The sequence below is a fragment of the Oncorhynchus masou genome, chromosome 28 (genome assembly GCF_036934945.1).
Source record: "Oncorhynchus masou masou isolate Uvic2021 chromosome 28, UVic_Omas_1.1, whole genome shotgun sequence".
NCBI lineage: Eukaryota > Metazoa > Chordata > Actinopteri > Salmoniformes > Salmonidae > Oncorhynchus > Oncorhynchus masou.
Genome location: NC_088239.1, coordinates 31,258,657 through 31,282,484, shown reverse-complemented (window position 1 = coordinate 31,282,484; position 23,828 = coordinate 31,258,657). Strand labels below are relative to the sequence as shown.

The following is a 23,828-nucleotide window of genomic DNA, read 5'->3' as shown; positions in this document are numbered from 1 at the left end:
AAATAAGAATTTGTTCTTAACTGACTTGCCTAGTAAAATGAAGGTAAAAAAAACGGCAAGAAAGGGAAGAGGAAAAATTCACAGTCTGTTTCACATTAAAAACTGTGATGTATGATATACCACCCCTCCAAAATAATGGCTTTAAAAAACCTTGAAAGAAAAGTTGAAACTCAATGCAAAGTACTAACAGACAATTGATGTCAGATTTGTACGGATCATTAAGCTTTTGCCTGAATAAACCATAAAGAAAGAGCTTTAAGTCTCCTCTTTGAAAGACAGGCAGTTTGGCTTCATATGCTTGCGATCAAATTTCACACAAATGCTTTTTACACTTTTGCAGTTGATCCAGACTGAGGGTATCATTACAGATGTCTCCAACAACCACCGCAGCGCATTCCAGCATACTTAGTTATACAAGACTTTTGTGCTGTCGCAATAGCCATCACACTCTAGAATTCTGTCTCTAGCTAGGGTACCATCCAACTATCGACACATTTTCATGCGAATATTCTAAAATCTGCATGAAAACAAAATGCGTATTTTCCCACCAGAGATGTGTTTCCATCAAATTGACTTGTTACGGATAATAGGCGATGCGTGATGACATAGTTCACATGAAAATAACTTTCTTGATTAGATTCCCATGTGCCCGAATAAAGTTAAATGGGTTTCCATCGCATTTTCAAATCTACTGATGGTTTTGCCACAAGAAATTATATAGCTAATGTGCCCACTCTGGTCTTGGCACGTGCGCTCTAGACAACAGCTCGCAGATACAGTGCAGGTATAGCCTACATGATGAAATGATTATAGACGAAAGAGCAAGATTATTTTTATTTGTCAAATGGCAGCCAAGCATCAGTCACCAGAATAAAACCCTCTATATTTATTGAAAAGGAGTATCAAGCTCATTACCTTGCACTTTCACCACCCTGTGAAGTTCATCATAACTTATTTCATCTGTAGCCTAATAAACTGCATGCTTTCCAGAGTCATAGTTGGAGGACCACACAACATATCATTGCGTGACTCCAAGTTTACTTTGATATAGTTATTATATCAATATTTGTGCATAAAGGCGCTTCCACCACCATTTCTCACATCATTTAAATATTGACTGGCTGGCTCAGTAAACATAGCACACTTCAATCAATAAGGTCAGAGGTAGACCTGGGTTCAAATTATATTTGAAATAATTTCAAATACTTTATCTGTTTGCCTTTTGCAGTGGAACTAATAGAAAAGTCCCCAAAGTGCAAACGCCGGCCACCTGGCACTCCTGTAGGTTAAAGCAAACACTCCCACAAAATTTCTTTCTTTTTTTTTGAAGATTTTCGAATAGTATTGGAATCCAGGTCTGGTCACAGAACATTCACTCTGCTGAGAGCAAAACGTGTAAGGGGGCCATATTCATTTTACATGGGGAATCTTTTCTATTTAATATTAAAAACATCTTTGTTTTATTATGGCAATCAATGTGTATGCACAATTTCAAAGGATCTGAATATTGAATAAGTACTAACAGACATTTGCTTTGATCTTTTCTGAAATAAAGCTCATACATACTACAGAAAATTACATCTTGAACAAGAAAAGCAAGAAATGGGGATTAATAAAAATTACTAATATATAAAACAAAACTATATAAATAGGAGATATATTACTCTTTTTATGTTAAACAAATAAATTCAAAAAATATATTACATAAATTATCTGTTCTTACCTCAAACTTAAGGCCAGAAACATCTTACTACCTCAGTTGAATTGACTTCTGTGCCCAGTGGGTATTAACTTCATAACAAGAACACCATACAGGTACAGTGCATATCATTCAAGAATGATAACACAGACCCTGATAGCAATACAAAGCTCACTATCAATGACCCTTAAAACCAGCCCGTTCTCTGTGATGTTGAATAGTGTAAAATGACCCTCTCTGTGTCTGTCTGGAAGGTGACCCTCACTACTCAAGATTCACTCAGGCAACGCATGACCTTTGACACCAGCTCCTCTTTCCTTTCCTTGGACCGTACCACCACTCCACGGCTCTTCAGCCAGGCCTGCAGGGTCGTCACATTGATCTTCGACAGCTGAATAAATAGCAAACAAGACATGTTCAATCATAAAGCAAATCAATCAATAAAATGTATTTCATAAAACCCTTCTTACATCCTTCTTATCCTACTGTAGGTCAAGAAAAAAATCTGAGGTGATAGATAATTTCCTCACAGGTATACTGTAATCTTTGTATAATGTCATCTTTCGGACACTTACTTTGCTTACTTTAGTCTCTGAATTATAACTCTCAAATTGGACTGATAAGGAAATATATATATATTTTTTTAAATCCTTCAGCTTAGTTTACAATTAGCGGTTTGAAAGTGATGTCATCAGACACAGTGGAGACATCTTCACCTTCTGAGGGGGGAGCACATCAAACATCAAGACATTTCTTATGTGAATCCTCCATACATTATGTGTTGAGATCCTTAGTTTTGTTCAATCTTCATTGTACAGGGAAATGTACTTTCTGTTGATTGGGTGTAATGTTGGCAAATTTCCTGGTTTCATTGGGTGTTTGCTTACAGAAAAAAGTATAAATGACCTAAAAGCTCAAATCTACTCGGACTTCCATAGTTTACCTTACCTGTGTTTATTCAAATAAAACCAAAACCAATGCAGCTAAAAAAGATAAATGACTGCAGTTGTAATAATGAACTATACAGACGCTGTAAAGTCATTTTGAAGAGTAACATCCCTATAGTTTACATCTAGCCCTCCCTGAAGTATATTAGGTAAGGTTTCTATGTCCATTCAGTGCCCATGTCTGTCCCAGTCTGAAAACGAATCCGTCAAAATGGCAGCAATCATTCTAATAAACTTTCCCCTGGCTCCCTCGTAAAAATGATCAACCGAGTCGTAACTTTTGTGAAATAGTATCTGTAAAAAATGGTATCTCGCTCGAGAACAAGACGGATCTCATTTAGTAAAAGCTTGTAATGGAATTCAATCAGGGGTGTAGTAGGAAAATCTATTCGGTTTATGGATCTTGCTAAACATTTACTCTGATGTATCGTCCCCTAATCAACCTGCTTTGGTGGGATGTTTTGCCTCCCTCAAACCATTTTTCGAATTTATCACCTCTCTCAACACGCAGAACATTTGCAAAATACATACTTTCACTGTAAATCAAAGCTATGGTAAAGGTCAAGGTAAAAGTATATTAAAGGACATACCTGGTTACTTCTCGCGTGTTTCTCCACGTCCACATCCTGCACTGCAGACTTTGGCTTCTTTGGTTTTGACTCAAACCATTCCCCCTGAGAGGTGAGAACCCATTACTTTAATTACAATACAATATATCTTTATATTTAAAGAAATAAATTTAAAAAACTATTCAAATCCTCAGAAAATACACATACATAAAACATATTTGACTACTGCACTGTCTCAAACATACAGTACAGGGACAAATCCTCACCTGGGAAAAGCATTGACTTTACGCAAACAATCAAGCACTGAATGCAATGGGAGATATGCCCTTATATTTAAATTAGGTGAGCTAATCTTAATTCCTAAGATTGAAATCCCATCGTAGCCCTTTCCTGCAGTAAAATGACCTAGTGGCCTCATGGGTGGAATGTTATTCCTATTTTTCATAATTTCAAAATTAATAAACATGATTTATTTTTTAACGCTTCAAATACAGTGTTTCTGTGTCAAATAGTTTTGTTTTCAGTTTTCTGTGATGTATAGTATATATAGTGTAACGTTGGGATGCAAACAAAAAACTATATCTGATATGGTACAGGTGTTCTTTTTTAAAGCTCATAACCATGTGTGTGAGGTGTATACTTTTGTTTCAAAGGAGATTTGTTTAAGACTACCAAGAAACACTCGGTGTGACCCTGATTTAGCCCACTGGAGTAAAAAGTTCAACTGAAATGTGATTGGACTAAATCTCAAATTACAAATACATCTGGAGTGTGTTTGGTGGTGACTCACCCCTCTGTTGCCTAGCAGACCAGATGGAAGAAGATGATGGGGACCTGAGGCGATCTCGTCCCTCACTCTGAAAGCTCTCTCACTGGCGTGCACCTGGGAGGAATGTGGGGAAACCCCTTCAGGCCTCGGAAAGGGGGTCAAGTGAGGCATGGACACTGGAGTGGGCCGGCGGGCTTCCTCTGTCCACTTGGAAGAGGTAGACGAGGAATGCAAAAAGAGGGGAACAGACGAGGAGGAAAAGGAAGAGGAGAAGGCTGGGCAGGCCCTCTTCTGTCCCGACACAGGTGTCTGCCGTTGCTCCTCGGCTCTCTTCTGCTGCTTCTCAGCCAGAAGCTGGGTGACATTGACATGGCGCGGGAGGGCCTTGTTCTTGAAGATGGGTACCATCTTGGGTCCAGTCGGTGGGGCCTGGCTGTGTTGGGGGTGTGTGGTGGGTTGGGGAGGGGCAGCACTGCGATAGAGAGAGGAGGAGGGCAAGCCTCTCCCTGGGGTATAGCTCTGAGTGGGAGTGGGATGGACCCCCTGGGTTCTCCCAGTGCTGAGAAAGCTGCTGCTGCCACTCTGTCCCACTGGCTGGCTGAAAGTCTGGGCGCCTGGTGCCCCCCCAAATGAGGGCTTGAGGGGGCAGGAGGCATGGAGTTGACTCAGCACGGGCCTGCTAGCTGACTTGGTCGTCAAGTTCACCGGTTTGCCACTAGCCACCTGCGACCACAAAGGAATGCAGTGCAGTGATGTTGGAACATGGGAACATACAGTTCTGGGAATTAAAAAAGTGAAACTGTACTGCAGTTCAGTAAAAAACATTTTGCTTCAAAGTGGATGTACTGTAACTGCACCGTAATTACATGTTGTATTGCAAATTAACTAGTATTTGGCAGCATGTTTGTCACATTAACAATGTACCTTCATGCTGCAGTAGGTAATTTTGAAAAAATATGATATAATGGCCAGAGTTTCACCAGCTTTGTATATTATAAATGTATGAAATGAATCCATAATGACTCAACAATACCTATGAACCATATATCACGTTACCCCAAATCTAGGTACATATACAGTTATTACTCCTGTAAAACAGATGATTACTGTGAGTTCAAGTACTACTTCATTAACTTCTTAATTAAACACTGTAAATACCCACTTGGCACACACTGGTTGAATCAACATTGTTTCCATGTTATTTCAATGAAATTACATTGAACCAACATGTAAAAGACATTGAATTGACGTCTGTGGTCAGTTGGTAGGGTGTTTCAACAAGCTCCCACATAATTTGTCAAACTTTAATAACAGCGTCCCTTTCCAGGTCCAGCACAAATAAACCTCTATTCTCTTTGACAGCGAGAGCTTCCACCACCAACATCTGTGGGCAATAACAAACCAGGGTCGTATTCACTAGGCACCAAACAGACGCAAAACGGACTGAAAGAGGGAGGGACTAACCTGAAGTTATCCATTATGAATCGTTTGTTTTCATTGCAAAACCTTTTGCTACGGTGAATACTAATGAATATGACCCAGGGAAGAGGATATGACCTAGCTGCTAGCAGAACGCTTGCCATTGTTTCAACTTGAAAATTCAAGGATTTTCTCTGCCTTGTATTATTTACCCAGATTGTACTAATCAATCACCAGAAAGGGTGGGTGGATGGAGGAGTGAACCTGAGCCTTCTCTCTCTCTTTCTGCTCGTTTCTCACATCCTATCGGGAGGACCCAGACATTTATCATCACACCGCCTTTCTGACAGTTTGGAATTTTAAAAAACTGTCAAACATACATTTGGATCCAGAGAAATGTAAGGCGTAAATCTTATTTTGTGAAGATAAATTGTACAGATAAAACTAATGTGGGAAATATTAAAAATCTACTATTAAAATAAAATCTTTATCATGAATAGTGTTACTTTTGTAAAACTTCTAAAACGTAGAAATCTTGCATGTGTAATTTGAAATACATGAGAAATATGAGCAGCACCAATTGTATATTGTACCAGTACGTGCGTCTATGTGTGCAAAATGACATACGTTGTATCAACGACAGTCTGTAGTCCTGTACCTGTGAGTGTGGACGGGTTTAGGGTAATTCAATATAGTGTAGATTTTCTTATTTTACCTTTATTTAACCAGGTAGGCAAGTTGAGAACAAGTTCTCATTTACTGCGACCTGGCCAAGATAAAGCAAAGCAAAATAAATAAATAAATAAATACAGTAGGGGAAGAGGTAGCTGTTTGGGGTAAATTATAGATGGGCTATGTACAGGTGCAGTAATCTGTGAGCTGCTCTGACAGCTGGTGCTTAAAGCTAGTGAGGGAGACAAGTGTTTCCAGTTTCAGAGATTTTTGTAGTTTGTGGCAGCAGAGAACTGGAAGGAGAGTTTTGGTTTTGGGGGTTACCAGAGAGCTATACCTGCTGGAGCCCGTGCTACAGGTGGGTGCTGCTACGGTGACCAGCGAGCTGAGATAAGGGGGGACTTTACCTAGCAGGGTCTTGTAGATAACCTGGAGCCAGTGGGTTTGGAGACGAGTATGAAGCGAGGGCCAGCCAACGAGAGCGTACAGGTCGCAGTGGTCGGTATTATATGGGGCTTTGGTGACAAAACGGATGGCACTGTGATAGACTGCATCCAATTTATTGAGTAGGGTATTGGAGGCTATTTTGTAAATGACATCGCCGAAGTCGAGGATCGGTAGGATGGTCAGTTTTACAAGGGTATGTTTGGCAGCATGAGTGAAGGATGCTTTGTTGCAAAATAGGAAGCCAATTCTAGATTTAACTTTGGATTGGAGATGTTGGATGTGAGTCTGGAAGGAGAGTTTACAGTCTAACCAGACACCTAGGTATTTGTAGTTGTCCACATATTCCAAGTCAGAAACGTCCAGAGTAGTGATGTTGGACGGGCACGCAGGTGCAGGCAGCGATCGGTTGAAGAGCATACATTTAGTTTTACTTGTATTTAAGAGCAATTGGAGGCCACGGAAGGAGAGCTGTATGGCATTGAAGCTCGTCTGGAGGGTTGTTAACACAGTGTCCAAAGGGCCAGAAGTATACAGAATGGTGTCGTCTGCGTAGAGGTGGATCAGAGACTCACCAGCAGCAAGAGCGACATCATTGATGTATACAGAGAAGAGAGTCGGTCCAAGAATTGAACCCTGTGGCACCCCCATAGAGACTGCCAGAGGCCAGGACAACAGGCCCTCCGAATTTGACACACTGAACTCGATCAGAGAAGTAGTTGGTGAACCAGGCGAGGCAATCAATTGAGAAACCAAGGCTATCGAGTCTACCGATGAGGATGAGGTGATTGACAGAGTTGAAAGCCTTGGCCAGGTCAATGAATACGGCTGCACAATATTGTTCCTTATCGATGGCGGTTAAGATATCGTTTAGGACCTTGAGCGTGGCTGAGGTGCACCCATGACCAGCTCTGAAACAAGATTGCATAGCGGAGAAGGTATGGTGGGATTCGAAATGATCGGTAATCTGTTTGTTGACTTGGCTTTCGAAGACCTTAGAAAGGCAGGGTAGGATAGATATAGGTCTGTTGCAGTATGGGTCAAGAGTGCCCCCCCCACTTTGAAGAGGTGGGATGACCGCAGCTGCTTCCCAATTTCTGGGAAACTCAGACGACACGAAAGAGAGGTTGAACAGGCTAGTAATAGGGGTCGCAAAAAAAATTGGCAGATAATTTTAGAAAGAAAGGGTCCAGATTGTCTAGCCCGGCTGATTTGTAGGGGTCCAGATTTTGCAGCTCTTTCAGAACATCAGCTGACTAGATTTGGGAGAAGGAGAAATGGGGAAGGCTTGGGCAAGTTGCTGTGGGGGGTGCAGTGCTGTTGACCAGCACTGTGCAGTGCTGTTCTAATTTTCTTGAATGGGGCATGCTTATTTAAGATGGGGAGGAAGGCATTTAAAAAAATAACCAGGCATCCTCTACTGACAGGATAAAGTCAATATCCTTCCAGGATACCCCGGCCAGGTTGATTAGAAAGGCCTGCTCGCTGAAGTGTTTCAGGGAGCGTTTGACAGTGATGAGTGGAGGTCGTTTGACCGCTGACCCATTACGGATGCAGGCAATGAGGCAGTGATCGCTGAGATCTTGGTTGAAAACAGCAGAGGTGTATTTAGAGGGTAAGTTGGTTAGGATGATATCTATGAGGGTGTCCGTGTTTACGGCTTTGGGGTGGTACCTGGTAGGTTCATTGATAATTTGTGTGAGATTGAGGGCATCAAGCTTAGATTGTAGGATGGCTGGGGTGTGAAGCATGTTCCAGTTTAGGTCGCCTAGCAGCACGAGCTCTGAAGATAGATGGGGGGCATTCAGTTCACATATGGTGTCCAGAGCACAGCTGGGGGCAGAGGGTGGTCTATCGCAGGTGGCAACAGATAAACAGATAAAGGGCGGGTGGGTTGAATAGAGAGAAAACAATACCTTACAAAATCCATAAATGTATCACTCTTGTGCAATTTATATTTGCAGACCCATGAGCCACTGTTCCCATGAGACCCATGAACCACTGTTACCCATCCCTGAACTATAGGCTAATAGAGTTTTTTTCTCTCTCATTATTTTAGGCTAGCATTATCTGGCATTAGTGCACAAGCTTAAACTGTGCCAAATAGCCTACACACCAATCGCCAAATGCTTTTGGGAATGGGCAGAAAAAGTTCAATCCACGAAGGCAAAAAGGGCAATGTCGGAGTTTAATTGAATAAGAGAAAAGCTGTGAAAGGGGAGTGAAAGTGAAGGGAAGGCCAGAAAAGTAATGTTTGGGAAAGATTGGTTGAAGTGCTAAAAGAGGATGATAGCAATGCACTTTGTTATGTGCATACACAGTCACAAGACAGTAGACTTCAAATAGGCCTATGGCACGTCAAGGGAATTGTAGCCTGCTGTTCAAATGGGTTAAATGGAAAGTGAAATCTGGACCTCTCACATAGCCTTAATATTAACTCCTGCAAAATTAAGCACTTCTTGGAGTAAAATAATAACCTACACCAAATGTAGGCAACATTTTGACTCGGGAACAGGAGTGGAGAAATATGATTTATGTCTTTCAGCATCTTGAGAGAATGCTAATGCTCAGTTAGATACCCTCTGTAGAGGTACTATATTTATCAGCATCATAAAAGCTGCTAGTATTTCAACCGCATAAAATATGCATCCAAGCCAACCTGAAATCTTATCAGAAACATGTTTGTTGTCACAGCTTTCTATTTACTTACAACAGATCAAACTGATGTCATTTTTTGGGAGTTACTGCATTTTCTCCCGGTCCCTAAAGGTCTTTGCTCCATGAAAAAATTTGACAGAGAAATTTGTCAACTAGATTTAAGCATTCATTCTATCGATTCAAGACATTATACTGGTGAGCAAGGGTTTATTTAGTCTTCTAGGGCAACATATAATGACAGAAGAGAAGCTGCATGGATCTAGTTGATGAACAAATAGCCTACCAAATTGTCCTGCACCCTGTCCAAAAATCTTTCTGCAGTCTTTGACTGTAGCCTATAGAGCATTTTCTATATCAGCAGGTTAGGGTCAGGTGCGAGCCTCAGATTTTCACTTCATCACATATAGTCGGGCAGTTGTGGATTATTAGCAATTATGGGCATGTGCGGGTGAACGAAAAGCTGACCCGCGCACCACTTGTGTGCACCCTGTACCTGTGCTGAGGCAATGCTGAGCAGGCTGGTGGTGTGGTAGCAGGGCTTGCTGGTCATGCGGGCTGGGAAGCCACAGACAGTCTGCAGGCTCTCTCTCAGGTGGGATAGGAAGGAGCTGAGTGCCCCCTGGAGGTCCACCCTGGGACAGCGCTGCACCGGGTCAGTCCGGATACAGCTCAGAGGGTATCTTAGAAGACAAGTTAAAGGTCCAATGCATCTGTTTGTTTTTATCTCAGTATCAAATCATTTCTGGATAATAATTAAGTACCCTACTGTGAATGTTTTCAATTAAAATGGTCAAAAATTAAGCAAAAACAGCTTCTTAGAAAATAGCAATTTCTCAAGCAAGATTTTTGCTAGGATTGCCTGGGAGTAGTCTGAGTAGGGAGGGGAAAACTTAAAATGAGCTGTTACTGGTTTGGAACTCTCTTTCTTATTGGTCTATTAACTGTTGACTGGTGATGTCACCAGGCAGGCCAAAACTTCATCCCACCTACAGGCTGAAACGTCATGCAGTCTTTTCAAAACAGCTCTTCCACTAAAAAGGCATTATCAACATTTTCACAATTTCACAGTATTATTCAACCTCATAGTGTGGAAGTATATAAACTCAGCAAAAAAAGAAACGTCCTCTCACTGTCAACTCCGTTTATTTTCAGCAAACTCAACATGTGTAAATACTTGTATGAACATAACAAGATTCAACAACTGAGACATAAACTGAACAAGTTCCACAGACATGTGACTAACAAAAATTGAATAATGTGTCGCTGAACAAAGAGGGGTGTGGTTCAAAATCAAAAGTAACAGTCGGTATCTGGTATAGCCACCAGCTGCATTAAGTACTGCAGTGCATCTCCTCCTCGCGGACTGCACCAGACTTGGCCGTTCTTGCTGTGAGATGTTACCCCACTCTTCCACCAAGGCACCTGCAAGTTCCCGGATATCTCTGGGGAGAATGGCCCTAGCCCTCACCCTCCGATCCAACAGGTCCTAGACATGCTCAATGGGATTGAGATCCGGGCTCTTCGCTGGCCATGGCAGAACACTGACATTCCTGTCTTGCAGGAAATCACGGACAGAAAGAGCCGTATGGCTGGTGGCATTGTCATGCTGGAAGGTCATGTAAGGATGAGTCTGCAAAAAGGGTACCACAAGAGGGAGGTGGATGTCTTCTCTGTAACGTACAGCGTTAAGATTTCCTGCAATGACAACAAGCTCAGTCCGATGATGCTGTGACACCCCGCCACAGACCTCTGCAGTCCTCATGCCTCCTTGCAGCATGCCTAAAGCACATTCACACAGATGAGCAGGGACCCTGGGCATCTTTCTTTTGGTGTTTTTCAGTCAGTAGAAAGGCCTCTTTAGTGTCCTAAGTTTTCATAACTATGACCTTAATTGCCTACCGTCTGTAAGCTGTTAGTGTCTAAAAGACCGTTCCACATGGGCATGTTCATTAATTGTTTATAGTTCATTGAACAAGCATGGGAAACAGTGTTTAAACCCTTTACAATGAAGATCTTTGAAGTTATTTGGATTTTTACAAATTATCTTTGAAAAACAGGGTTCTGAAAAAGGGACGTTTCTTTTTTTGCTGAGTTTCTAAAACACAGGAAAATCTAGTTTGCCTGAACAGGGCCTTTAAAGAAACGTAATATGTTCACTGTCTGGATGGAACTCACTTTAAAGGACCCATCTGGGATTGGTACATCCATTTTTGGATTTTTAAATTAATGATGTATAGCCATTGATGTTTGAAAAATATAACTTAGAAATTCCTCACGTGTTTAGTTCAACTGTTGTACCCCATCAGAAGCCAAAATATAAGCTTGTTTTACTTGTAAACAATGTAATTGCCCCTTTAAGATGAATTGAAATGTCTGCCAAATTTGAATGAACTTAAAGAGTGAACACTGGCTTGAAGAACACCATATGTGAACCATTTTACACTGTTTGTTTTGTTATTTTCCCTCTCCAGATTTCAATTAATGTTTCATTTTACAACCTATCAAGGGACAAATGCTGGTTACAAGCAGTTACAAGTTACAAGAAAACACTAACTGTGCCTTATCACAATAACAGTTGCATGAGTAGACATAAACGTGACAGATTTGAATCAGTGTAACAACATAACAGTCAACAGGTGGGCCAAAGGCAGATGCCTCAGATGGTCCCCAATCCATTCCACAGGCTTAAAAGGATACGTGAACAGCCTTTCTCCAACCAGTTTGAAGTATACATTGCAATAAATCACTTCTTCCTCATCAATTTGGGGGAGTTGGTAGCCATACTGAAAAATAAAAAATAAACAAGGAAGAAGCAGTAAGGACAAATACATGAACTGTGTGTGAGTGTGTATTGTGTGTGTGTGTATAAGCTAGCAGTGTCAAACAGAGGGGGTGAGTAGACGACACAGCAAGGAAGATTATTTGTTTGACCCATCTCTGAATGTGAAGCACTCACCCGGATGTGACGACAGACCAACACCAACACTAACGTGTCGAGCATTACTATCAGCCAGCTGTCCCGTCCATTTGTTCTATCCACTGGCCCAACCACACAGGCCAGTGAGTGGAGTAGTCCACGTGTGTGTGTGTGTGTGTGTGTGTGTGATGCCAATGTGAGTTTGCATTATTGTTGACAGAAATCAGTTGATGCCAAATAACTTGACATGGTTGTGACACTACATATCATTTAGGTAAGCTAGCAAGCAGGCGTTATGCCTAGCCAATTACAGTAGGTAACCTATTAGTGAATAAGTCTGAATTGACAGTGACACATGGTTCACTAAAGTGAGCTTGACCCAACCTGGAATCATAACCTTTAACTAGGGCCCAGAGCTTTTCCTAGTCAGGTAACGTGGTCAGGAAAATCTCAAAGTTATGACATATGAGATGTCTCTTTCATGGCAGCTTTATGCAGCCCTTATGAAGAGTAGTTAATGTGAAGTGTAACTTACCTAGCCTGGTCTCAGATCGGTTTGTGCTGTCTTGCCAATTCCTATGGCCATTGTCATGACAGTGATTATAGTAGTTGGCAAGACAGCACAAACAGATGTGGGACCAGGCTGTGACCTACCAAACTGCTCCAGTGATTTTGGATGTCAGCGTAGCACTGGAAGGGGCTCTCGGTGGGCATCCGGTGACTGATGCTGACGATCTGACCCCTTTTCATGCTACGCACAACACAGATGGAAGCTATGTATCAAGTGTACCTATAACATATCAGTAAAGACATACAAGATTGACAGGTTGTACAGATGTCGGACCTTAATTTGGATCTTAATTTGTCAAATCTGAGAAAGTTTTGAGAAAGGAAAATAATACCGCAGCAACAGGAAACATTAATTATTATTTGATTATAATTAATGGACATGTTTATAGGGTTTGATATACTTATCGTAAGGGAAAATCAAGTCTGAAATTTCAAAGTGAAAATTACAAACTTCAGAAGCCCTTTTAAACCTCACAATAAGATTCAGTAAATCCAGGAGGTAAATTGAAATTGCAAAATGTATGTTCACTTCCTGAATTGACTGAATTGAAATGGAATTGAGCCCAACCCTGATTTTGATGTTCTTACATTTTATGTTATTCTCTGCTCATACATAAGTATTCAAGTTCCATGACATATCAACAGTTCAATCCAACATGTCATTGCAATGTTTTTTTTCTCAATTTATGCCATTCCCGCTACACCACTACAATGAGCCTGTTCTCCTATAGCTCCTCCCACCACCCCCCACTGGTTTACACGGTGTCTTCATTTTCAAACTCCTGCCTGTATGCAAGTACCTGTGTACAAACCCCTGCCCATGTGCTCGTAACACTTGTTATTATGAATACAGACAGAATCTGCATGGTGCTTACAACCCTAGGGTTGTGGGTTCGATTCCCACAGGAGACCAGAATGAAAAAAGTAAGAAAATGTACAGTGCGTTCGGAAAGTATTCAGACCACTTGACTTTTTCCTCATTTTGTTACGTTACAACCCTATGAAAGAATCCTCAACAATCTACACACAATAATAGCCCATAATGACAAAGTGAAAACAGGTTTTTAGACATTTTTGCAAATGTATTAAAAATACAAAACAGAAATACCTTATTTGCATACGTATTCAGACCCTTTGCTATGAGACTCAAAATTGAGCTCAGGTGCATCCTGTTTCCATTGATCATCCTTGAGATGTTTCTACAACTTGATTGTAGTCCACCTGTGGTAAACTCAATTGATTGATCTAGAAGAAAAATAAATGCACGCCTATTTAGCCGAGGTGCTGGCTAGCGGAGTGGAAAACTTGAAAATAAAGGAGAGCCACACACTCCTGTCTATATACGGTCCCAACAGCTGCAGGGATGCAAACTGGTAAAGGCCCAAAAAGGTGACACTTTTTTTTGTTGGGCTGAAACATGCACAAAATCTCTGCTAGTGGGAAATGCAGGTTTTAACTAATTAAATAGCAAAGAATATATGAGCTACATGATCAGTCTCTATGTGTAAAATAAAACATTTAAAGAAAGCAATCCAATCTTATTTGTTGCCTAGACTTTACTGCAAATGACACTCATGTCTTGAGAAAAAAACAATACACTAATATTGCAGTTAGCCATGACGGCCTTCATAATAGAACGCTTGTGACCACACACGTCTAAATATTGTACTTGGGAAAAAAACATCTTAAAACATTTACATGATTAGTTTAATCACGTAATAATAATGACAGAGAATTGATTTGATAAAATAACCGTCTTCACTTTAATGATACCAAAGACACAACACCTCTGTAGTTGCATCCAGCATAAGCCAGGCCTCATTTTCACCTAATTCACTCGTTTTGAAAATTAACCACATAATGTCGAGGGAAAACATTAGTTCACTGATAGTAGATAGTTCATTTGCTAGTTAACATTTCACACAAAACTAATGCGTTATAACTTGAGGAACGGCAAGGAGTCGTATACATGTTAATATTATAGCCAATTGGTTAGGTTACTAACGTTAGCTCATCTGATGTTGTAACGTTAGCTAGCTGTTATTAGCCAGCTAATTTTCACACCAAAAGCTCAACTATTTGATCAGTTAAGTTGGTTAATGTTGCTCAACATTTCTCTGGCTAGCTAATGCAGAATTCGATCCAGCTAGCAAGATACTTAACAATGCTAACAATTCTTGTTCCACCACACTTTCTCCCTCACCTCAAACTTTCTAAATGCCAGTTGTTTTTCAGTTACAGCTCATGAAGTACGCTTCATCACCTTCTCACCCCTGTCTCCGTGGTCAGGCTTCTCACCTACCTCTTTGTTATCGTTCAGGGGATGCGTTTCTGTAACTTGGAAACTGCCTTTCCAATCTCTGCTGTCTTTCCAGAGCGCGCACTGATGCTGCAAATTGGTTGTCTCTTCAGTAGCATGCTGCATTCTGTTGTTGTGTGAATGATTGGCTGAGCCTTGGATACAATCAGTATTGCTCCAAATGCGCATCACTTGTTCGCTTACAGCCCGTAGTGATCCAAAGCCCCCATTTGATCTACACGAATCACGTAGGTCACCTATTTTGGATTCAAAACAGCGAATTTCCCCGAAAGGTGACGAGTTTGCAACCCTGCACAGTTGACAGTGCATGTCAGAGCAAGAACCAAGCCATGAGGTCGAAAGAATTGTCCGTAGAGCTCCGAGACAGGATTGTGTCAAGGCACAGATTTTGGGAAGGGTACCAAAACATTTCTGCAGCATTGAAGGTCTCCAAGAACACAATGGTTGAAGGTCCCCAAGAACACAGTGGCCTTCACCATTTTTAAATGGAAGAAGTCTGGGACCACCAAGACTCTTCCTAGAGTTGCCGCCCGGCCAAACTGAGCAATAGGGGGAGAAGGGCCTTGGTCAGGGAGGTGACCAAGAACCTGATGGTCACTGACAGAGCTGTTCCTCTGTGGAGATGGGAGAACATTCCAGAAAGACAGTCATCTCTGCAGCACTCCACCGATGAAACCAAGATTGAACTCTTTGGACTGAAGGCCAAGCGTCACATCTGGAGGAAACCTGGCACCATCCCTACGGTGAAGCATGGTGGTGGCAGCATCATGTTGTGGGGATGTTTTTCAGTGGCAGGGCCTGGGAGACTAGTCAGGAAGGTTTGAGGCAAAGATGAACAGAGCAAAGTACAGAGAGATCCTTGATGAAAACCTGCTCCAGAGCGCTCAGGACCTCAGACTGGGGCAAAGGTTCACCTTCCAACAGGACAACGACACTAAGCACACAGGCAAGACAACGCAGGAGTGGCTTCGGCACAAGTCTCTGAATGTCCTTGAGTGGCCCAGCCAGAGCCCGGACTTGAACACGATCGAACATCTCTGGAGAGACCCGAAAATAGCTCTGCAGCAACACTCCCCATCTAACCTGACAGAGCTTGAGAGGATCTGCAGAGAAGAATTGGAGAAACCCCCCAAATACAGGCGTGCCAAGCTTGTAGCGTCATACCCAAGAAGACTCGAGGTTGTAATCTCTACCGAAGGCGCTTCAACAAAGTACTGAGTAAAGGGTCTGAATAGTTATGTAAATGTGATATTTCAGATTTAAATGTTTCATACATTTCAAAAATGTATAAAAAAACTGTTTTTGCTTTGTCATTATGGGTTATTGTGTGTAGATTGATGAGGGAATTTGTTTTAATCAATTTTAGAATAAGGCTGTAACCTAACAAAAATGTAAAAAAAAAGTAAAGGTGTCTGAATAATTTCCGAATGCACTGTCTAGTTACAGCATATTTTTAGATATTAGAAGATTCTCTCTATAAGCACTCTACTACTGTAAGTCGCTGTGTATAAAAATGTCTACCAAAACGTGATCCCGTGACCGCTGTGAAATTGCTGAGTCTACCTTTAAAAGGAAAATAAAACGTGTTATAAAACAAAGTGCTGACCTTGGCAGAATGTAACACCAGTTGCTGGACATGGAGGTCTGGATAACAGCATCTGGCTGGCTATGGAAGTTCCGCAGGACCATGGGAGGGATGTCAAAGTCTGCCAACTAAAAGTCAACCATACAATCCTTAAAAAGTAAATGTTACGGAGTACAACTAGAGATAACTAATGAGAACAAATTATTATAATGACAACCTGATGAATGGTTAAGGTAGAAATACTTGATTAAGGTGTGTAGTTTGTTAATGTCTGTCTGGCAGTGTGATGCATGGTACAAGATATTGTGTTGGAGGGAAACAATTGCTAGTGAACCTACTTCTGTTTTAGTAGTATTCTATGGAATATCAGGCAGTGAGACAATTGCTTTCTTTTACTGCAATATTTGACAGATGGCTGTGTGTGTGTGTGTGTGTGTGTGTGTGTGTGTGTGTGTGTGTGTGTGTGTGTGTGTGTGTGTGTGTGTGTGTGTGTGTGTGTGTGTGTGTGTGTGTGTGTGTGTGTGTGTGTGTGTGTGTGATTGTGTTTGTGTGAGTATGTAGGGTTGTTTTGACTGGATGCTGGGCTCACCCTGATTGGAGGGAGTCGGACAGTGTTGGCCTCCACACTGACACACAGCTGGCTTTCATTGGCACTCAGCTCGATCACTGGCAAAGGAAATATAGAACCTTGTCATTCTGCTGGATTAGAGGCCAGTAACACTTCATTTTAAAGTGGCCTAAATAACCCAAAATATAATTCAGTATAATTCCATCAAATACATATGATGAGGACTGTACAGAACAGGGGCGAATCCTAACATCTTTCTACTCAAGTAGATTTTTCACTTTGTCATGCCATATCAATGTCAGGTGGAAGTTTATATGTACAGTACAGTCATCACCATATGTATTTCGACAGTAAAGCTATACTCCAGCAATTTGAATTGGATATCAAATCAAATTGAATTTGTCACATGCGCCGAATACAACAGGTGTAGCCCTTACTGTGAAATGCTTAACTTCAAGCCCTTAACCAACAATGCAGTTCAAGAAATAGAGTTATGAAAATATTTACTAAATAAACTAAAGTAAAAAAAGGTAATAAAAAGTAACACAATACAATAACAAGGCTATATATATAGAGGGAACCGGTACCGAGTCAACGTGCGGGGGTACAGGTTAGTCAAGGTTATTAGTACATGTAGGTAGCGGTAAAGTGACTATGCATAGATAATAAACAGCGAGCAGCAGCGTGTAAAAACAAAGGGGGGCGGGGTGTCAATGTAAATAGTCCGGGTGGCTATTTAATTGATTGTTCAGCAGTCTTATGGCTTGGTCAGTATCTGGTGTGACTACCATTTGCCTCATGCAGCGCGACACGTTGTCCCACTCATCTTCAATGGCTCTGCAAAGTTGCTGGATATTGCCGGTAACTGGATCAAGCTGTCGTACACGTCAATCCAGAGCATCCCAAACATGCTCAATGGGTGACATGTCTGGTGAGTATGCAGGCCATGGAAGAACTTTGTTTCAGAACATTCTCTAGCAATAGCTCTGGTTGACATTCCTGCAGTCAGCATGCTAATTACACGCACCCTCAAAACTTGAGACATCTGTGGCATTGTGTTGTGTGACTAAACTACACATTTTAGAGTGTGCTTTTATTGTCCCCAGCACAAGGTGCACCTGTGTAATGATAATGCTTTAATCAGCTTCTTGATATGCCATACCTGTCAGGTCGATAGATTATCTTGGCAAAGGAGGAATGCTCACTAACAGGGATGTAAACAAATCTGTGCACAGAATTTGAGAGAAATACGCTTTTTATGCGAATGTAAAATGTCTGGGATCTTTTATTTCAGCTCATGAAACTTGGGATCAACACTTAACATGTTGTGTTCATATTTTTGTTCAGTGTAATAAGTAGTCTAGCAGTATTTGGTCCCATATCGTGTGAACCCAATGACATCAAGATTGTGACTACAAACTTGTTGGGTGCATTTGCAGTTTGTTTTGGGTTTATTCTTTCAAATAGCAACTGAGTGGGGAATGGTATCTGGAGTAATTTTCTTTGTAAATGAGCAGAGATGTTTCTGAACACTTCTAAATTCATCCTGATGTTGCCATAATTCAGATAATTCATGAATGGATCATGAATAATGATGAGTATAAAAGTTACAGAGGCTACAACAACAGATGCTAACCACTCACCATGACGAAAAACTGAAAAGTTAGCATTTTTTCGGGGGTATCATCTTTGTGCCTCTGTAACTTTCTCACTCATCATCATTATCTCACTCATGAGTTTTTTATTAACATGGCAGTATCCAATGAATATAAGAGCATTTATAGCCATCTTCTATTTTCACAACTCTCAATTAAAAGGTGACATTCTGTGCTGTCGCCTCATATGAACTAATTTGATCTCAAATTTAAAATGCTGGAGTACAGAGACACTTTTTAAAATATTTAGCTTCCAAATACATCGTGAGAACTATTTGAATTTACTTTTTGAATTGACTACGATTTGTAATTTACTGAGCAATTAATAATAACTTAAGAGTTAAGCCTAATGCACTTAGCTAGAGCAACTAGAATTGTCATTATAGCCTTTCCACTATAGGAAACCTTCAACCCAGAGCCATATATAGTATGGTGACCTCTATATCTCTATTTATGGCTCTGCGTATACCACTGTGGTTCGAGAGCTAAAGGTTAAAGGCTTGGAGAAATAGCTTAAACAGCTCAAATAACTTCTAAACCAATGTTGTAAAGGATACTGAAAGTGTAACAGCTGAACATTCACACACAAACACCTACCAATGGCGTTGAGCTTCCCCGAATCAGCCAGAAAATCCCTCCCTAGAAAGTGAACAAGATCAATAGACATGGTTAAGTAATCAAACCTAGAGTACTACATTGTTGCACTACAATGTAGATGGATTAGTACTAGTCATCTATTGATGAGTATGTGCGTTTCTCTCTATGTGTGTGTATACGCATGTGTGAGACTTGTGTGTGTGTCTCTGTCTGTGTGTGTGCGCGCGCATGCATATGTGCGTGTCTACGTGTGTGTCATTCTGGCAGCCATGAAAGACTAGATATAAAATAATAAAGTTGGCAAGGAAGGTCGCGTTTAGCACGGAACAAACTCCCAAGTCGAAGGACAGTCTGGCCTTCCCCCGGTCTGTTATCATAAGACTATGACACGCTTTATGTAAAACGTTAAAGTTTTGGAGGACCTCAGATAAATTTTCTCTCTTCTTGGCCAGGCTCTTGAGATGGGAGTCATAAAATAATCATCTTAATTTATTTATAGATTATGGGGGCTGGAGGGTCTGCAAGAGAGGAAATGGCAGTAATGATGCAGCATTAATGATAACATTACTGTAGTTGTCTAAGCAGCGCTGTTCTCATAGTCGTAATCTAAATAAGTGCCAGAAAAGGCTGTTCATGGATCCCATCCATTCAAATAGCGGAATATTTTGGAAGGCAACAAAAGGCAATCCAGGTTAAGTGCAAGTACATTTTCACTTTTTTCTCGTTTCAGTCAAGGGCAAGAAAACATTTGGGAATAGACAGCGGCCTGTATGTAGGCCTTCATTGTAAATAAGCATTTGTTCTTAACTGACTTGCCTATTTAAATAAAAGGTTCAATAAAAAAATGAAAATTGTACTAGTCATCTATTGATGAGTGTGTGCGTTTCTCTCTGTGTGTGTTTGTGTGTGTGTGCGTGCGTGCGCATGTGTGAGACGTGAGAGTGTCTCTCTGTGTGTGTGTGTGTAGCGCCCTGTGTGAACTCAGAATCAAATACACACTATCATATCAAATAGGCCCAAGGTGAAGGTAATGAAGGGTAGTGTAACATATTTGCAGAGTCACTGCGATTATATACATGCCTTCTCAACAGGTCTGCGATTAAACAGTGACCTTTGCAACCGCCTAGCGAAATCACTTCCAACTAGAAGCAACATTTCACAAAAGAGGGAAACAATTCAATGTTATCAGGCCCAGCTTATTAACTATCCCATTTTCTTACTTTGTAAATGACAAACGCTTTAATTGGATGATGAGCCATAAAAAAGAGCAAGGGATAATACCAGGGATTAGGGAGGGGCTTTCAAAAGGGGCTGCAGTTAGGGCCTGCGCTATGGTAAGGGTTAATGTTTTTAAAAAGTGAGACTAGGGTTATGGTTGTGAAAAAGGCTGGAGATATGGGACGGACTGTGTTTGCACCACTGTCAGATTACTAGTCATCTATTGATACCACTGTCAACTTTCTACAGCATGGCCGTTTCTGGGGTTTGTTACTGTGTAAATGTGAAATTCTGTCACCCATAAGCTGTTTAAGCTCTCCTCTCCTAGATAAAACAGACTGGTGATAGGCTAACTACTGTATATCACAATAATTAGCCCATAACAATATTACTAAGTTAAAACAGTACCATTATATTAATTCCATATTCCTTTATACAGTACTAGTACAAACCAGCAATAAGGAACTGTCCGACTTTGTTCCAGTTTGGCGCCAGCCTGCTGGTCAAGGAGTAGGACAGACAGGTCTGTAGAATACCAGGGAAGACCCTCTGAGGAGAGCCCATCTGCCCAAACACAACACAGAGAGACTACATGTAACTTAACTGACTAGACGGGACAGCATCCACCCGTCTATGATACAGCATTCTATATCAGTGATTCTCAACCAGGAGACCTAGTACTGAGCCCTGTGGGGCCTCGTGAGTTTTCAAGGGGTCACAAGATAAGCAGGGAAAGATCTCTCAAGTAGTAAATAACAGAAGTAAGAACATAATATCTCACATTTATCTCACATTTATTTAAAATGTGTATGTGGATCATTAATGTAAAACTAGCATACATGTAAAAATGTATCTGAATTGGTTTCTAAACTTGGTAAAAATTGCAGAAGTAATGAGTGAAAGTGAATGACAAGTAGGCCAGCCCAAGCTTACCTGCAGACTGTGTCGTTGTACATAAGCTTGTACTATTCCTCTTTTAAAAAAGGGAATCTGTTGGGGGAAAAGTTTGAATTCAACAATATGAAACAAACAATTATTTGGTCAAATAAGGGATCATTGACTCTTCTGATAACACACTCGGTTAAAGGGAAGATAGTTAAACAATTGCAACATAGTCAATGATTCACCAGAACTGTGTTTATGTATTTTTATTTTACTAGGCAAGTCAGTTAAGTTCTTATTTTTAATGATGGCCTAGGAATGAACAGTGGGTTAACTGCCTGTTCAGGGGCAGAATGACAGATTTGTACCTTGTCAGCTCAGGGATTTGAACTTGCAACCTTCTGGTTACTAGTCCAATTCTCTAACCACTAGGTTACCCTGCCTCCCCTAGTGAAAGCAAATGGGAGTGCTGGAGCAGATGCACAATGTAGATTACATGTTTACATGCAGGGGTTAATTAATAATGTGGACTTTCCAGTTAGGAAGTTATTGGTGTTTCACAAATAGAAAACCATTGATTGTTTTTGTTTGAAATTAAGATTCAAATATGGAGAACCTGTTGTTTTGTAAAGCAGCTCAAACCGTTATACGCAGCTTAAAATTATATTACATTTGGACAAATCTAATATTGTTTTTGTTTTTCTATTATTTTGGCTACAATCCAGAAGGGGTGAAAAAAATGACAGTGTTTGGAATGCAGACCAACTGTTTTGGGTTGCATGCAACATGCCTCTGCACGATATGTTTAGGCACGCACACACATACGTTACACTCACTCACACATTTCTAATTTTCTCACACACTATTAACCTGCTTACATCATCCACTTAAACCAGAGAACATATTTCAGCGGAGGAATAAATGAATGAATGAAAGAGTACCCTTTTATGTTGCATTATGCTACCCATTCCATGTAAGATTAGTAAACACTACTATTTAATTAGTTACAATGATAAATTAGAGAGAGAAGCCAATTCTGTAATCGTGCAATGTGAAACAGGCTTAATCCCTCCTCAAAATCCCAAGAAAATCCAGGGTCGTGTTCATTAGGGCATGCAACGTAAACTGCTTTCAAACTTTTTGCAACTGAAATCGACAATGAGTGTTTGTTATAAATCCACAAAGTCCTTTCCCATTTCAGTCCATTGTCTTCCATTTGGTGCCTAACCCATATATCTCCCTCTAAGGAAAACAAACAATTTCCTATGACTGGAGAGTCGTGACAAAGCCTCTCTTGCGTGCACACCTGGTTGGTGTCATGTTAAATGGCATGTGAAGGTGGTGTTTTACTCACTGTGCACTTACATAACCTCCAACAATTGGTAAACAAGCCAGATCAAAGGCTCCAATGACCTGCTTTAGTGCAGTCATTGGTAACCATACTAATGAAAGTGTATGAGACAAAGTATACAGGGGAACTACTGACAATACTGAGTAAAATACATTTCACAGAATTCATAAATGCATGATTTTCAACTGATTGGTTCAAAAAGTGTATCATTATCATCATCTTACTCAAATATATGCAGGAGAAAATGTATTGTGTTGGCTGGTTGCCACAAGTACATTTAGCCAAACATGAACCAAAAGTAAATTCTTGTGTAACTTGGTCAGCTGCCTGAATCATTTCTGTGTTCAAATGTGTTAGAAATTGAGTGTTCCGGCAAAAATGAAGTCTTCACCTTCACAAATGATAACTCACAGCCAAATCACCCCCCCCCCCTTTCCGATCTGTGTGGGCACACGAACAAAGCACTCGTGGGCAAGCGGTTTAAGCACCGCCTTCGCCCAATCCTGATATGTCCAAATTACCAAACATGAAAACTGGAGCTCGGACTGGTCGGATATCACACATCCCATTCAGTCCTGGCAGATTCCCTCGGTCTACACTCAGAATCTGCACACGGGAGAATAGTCTGTCTGTTTCGTGGACTATTAAATACAGACTTGAGTGCACACTTACCGCCATCACCATTGTGATCTCTGAGAAGCACCCCAAAACCGGAGAGGCAATGATGTCTGCATACAATAACAACAGCTCCCTGAAAGTGAATATAGGAAAGTTAATTAAAATGGTCCTCTTATTAACCTGAGAACAGCAACAATGCACTTTAATACAATATAAAAAGTTGATTTTAAACTAGAGAATGACTGTGCAATCTTTTTGTGCATCCTTTCTGCATCTCAAAAGTTTTTATATTTCATTCAAAAAACAACCTGAGTTTCTTACAGAAAGTTAAATACATTACCATTGGGTTAAGAAGAGATTGGGCATTTTG

At 40.8% G+C, this 23,828-nt stretch overlaps 1 protein-coding gene across 1 annotated transcript in view; it reads right to left on the bottom strand.

Annotated features, from left to right (window-relative positions):
* Positions 1 to 327: 327 nt before the first annotated feature.
* LOC135517519 (uncharacterized protein C18orf63-like) overlaps positions 328 to 23,828 on the bottom strand; it is a 36,425-nt gene continuing 12,924 nt past the window's right edge. The window contains exons 3-14 of the mRNA XM_064941907.1: positions 23,513 to 23,591; positions 21,541 to 21,597; positions 21,060 to 21,171; positions 19,390 to 19,431; positions 17,159 to 17,235; positions 16,591 to 16,697; positions 12,749 to 12,845; positions 11,875 to 11,960; positions 9,671 to 9,857; positions 4,006 to 4,707; positions 3,237 to 3,320; positions 328 to 2,090 (exon numbers count right to left, since the gene is read on the bottom strand). Coding sequence (XP_064797979.1) covers positions 1,968 to 2,090; positions 3,237 to 3,320; positions 4,006 to 4,707; positions 9,671 to 9,857; positions 11,875 to 11,960; positions 12,749 to 12,845; positions 16,591 to 16,697; positions 17,159 to 17,235; positions 19,390 to 19,431; positions 21,060 to 21,171; positions 21,541 to 21,597; positions 23,513 to 23,591 — 1,753 coding nt within the window. The 3' untranslated portion in view covers positions 328 to 1,967. The remainder of the gene's footprint in view (positions 2,091 to 3,236; positions 3,321 to 4,005; positions 4,708 to 9,670; positions 9,858 to 11,874; positions 11,961 to 12,748; positions 12,846 to 16,590; positions 16,698 to 17,158; positions 17,236 to 19,389; positions 19,432 to 21,059; positions 21,172 to 21,540; positions 21,598 to 23,512; positions 23,592 to 23,828) is intronic.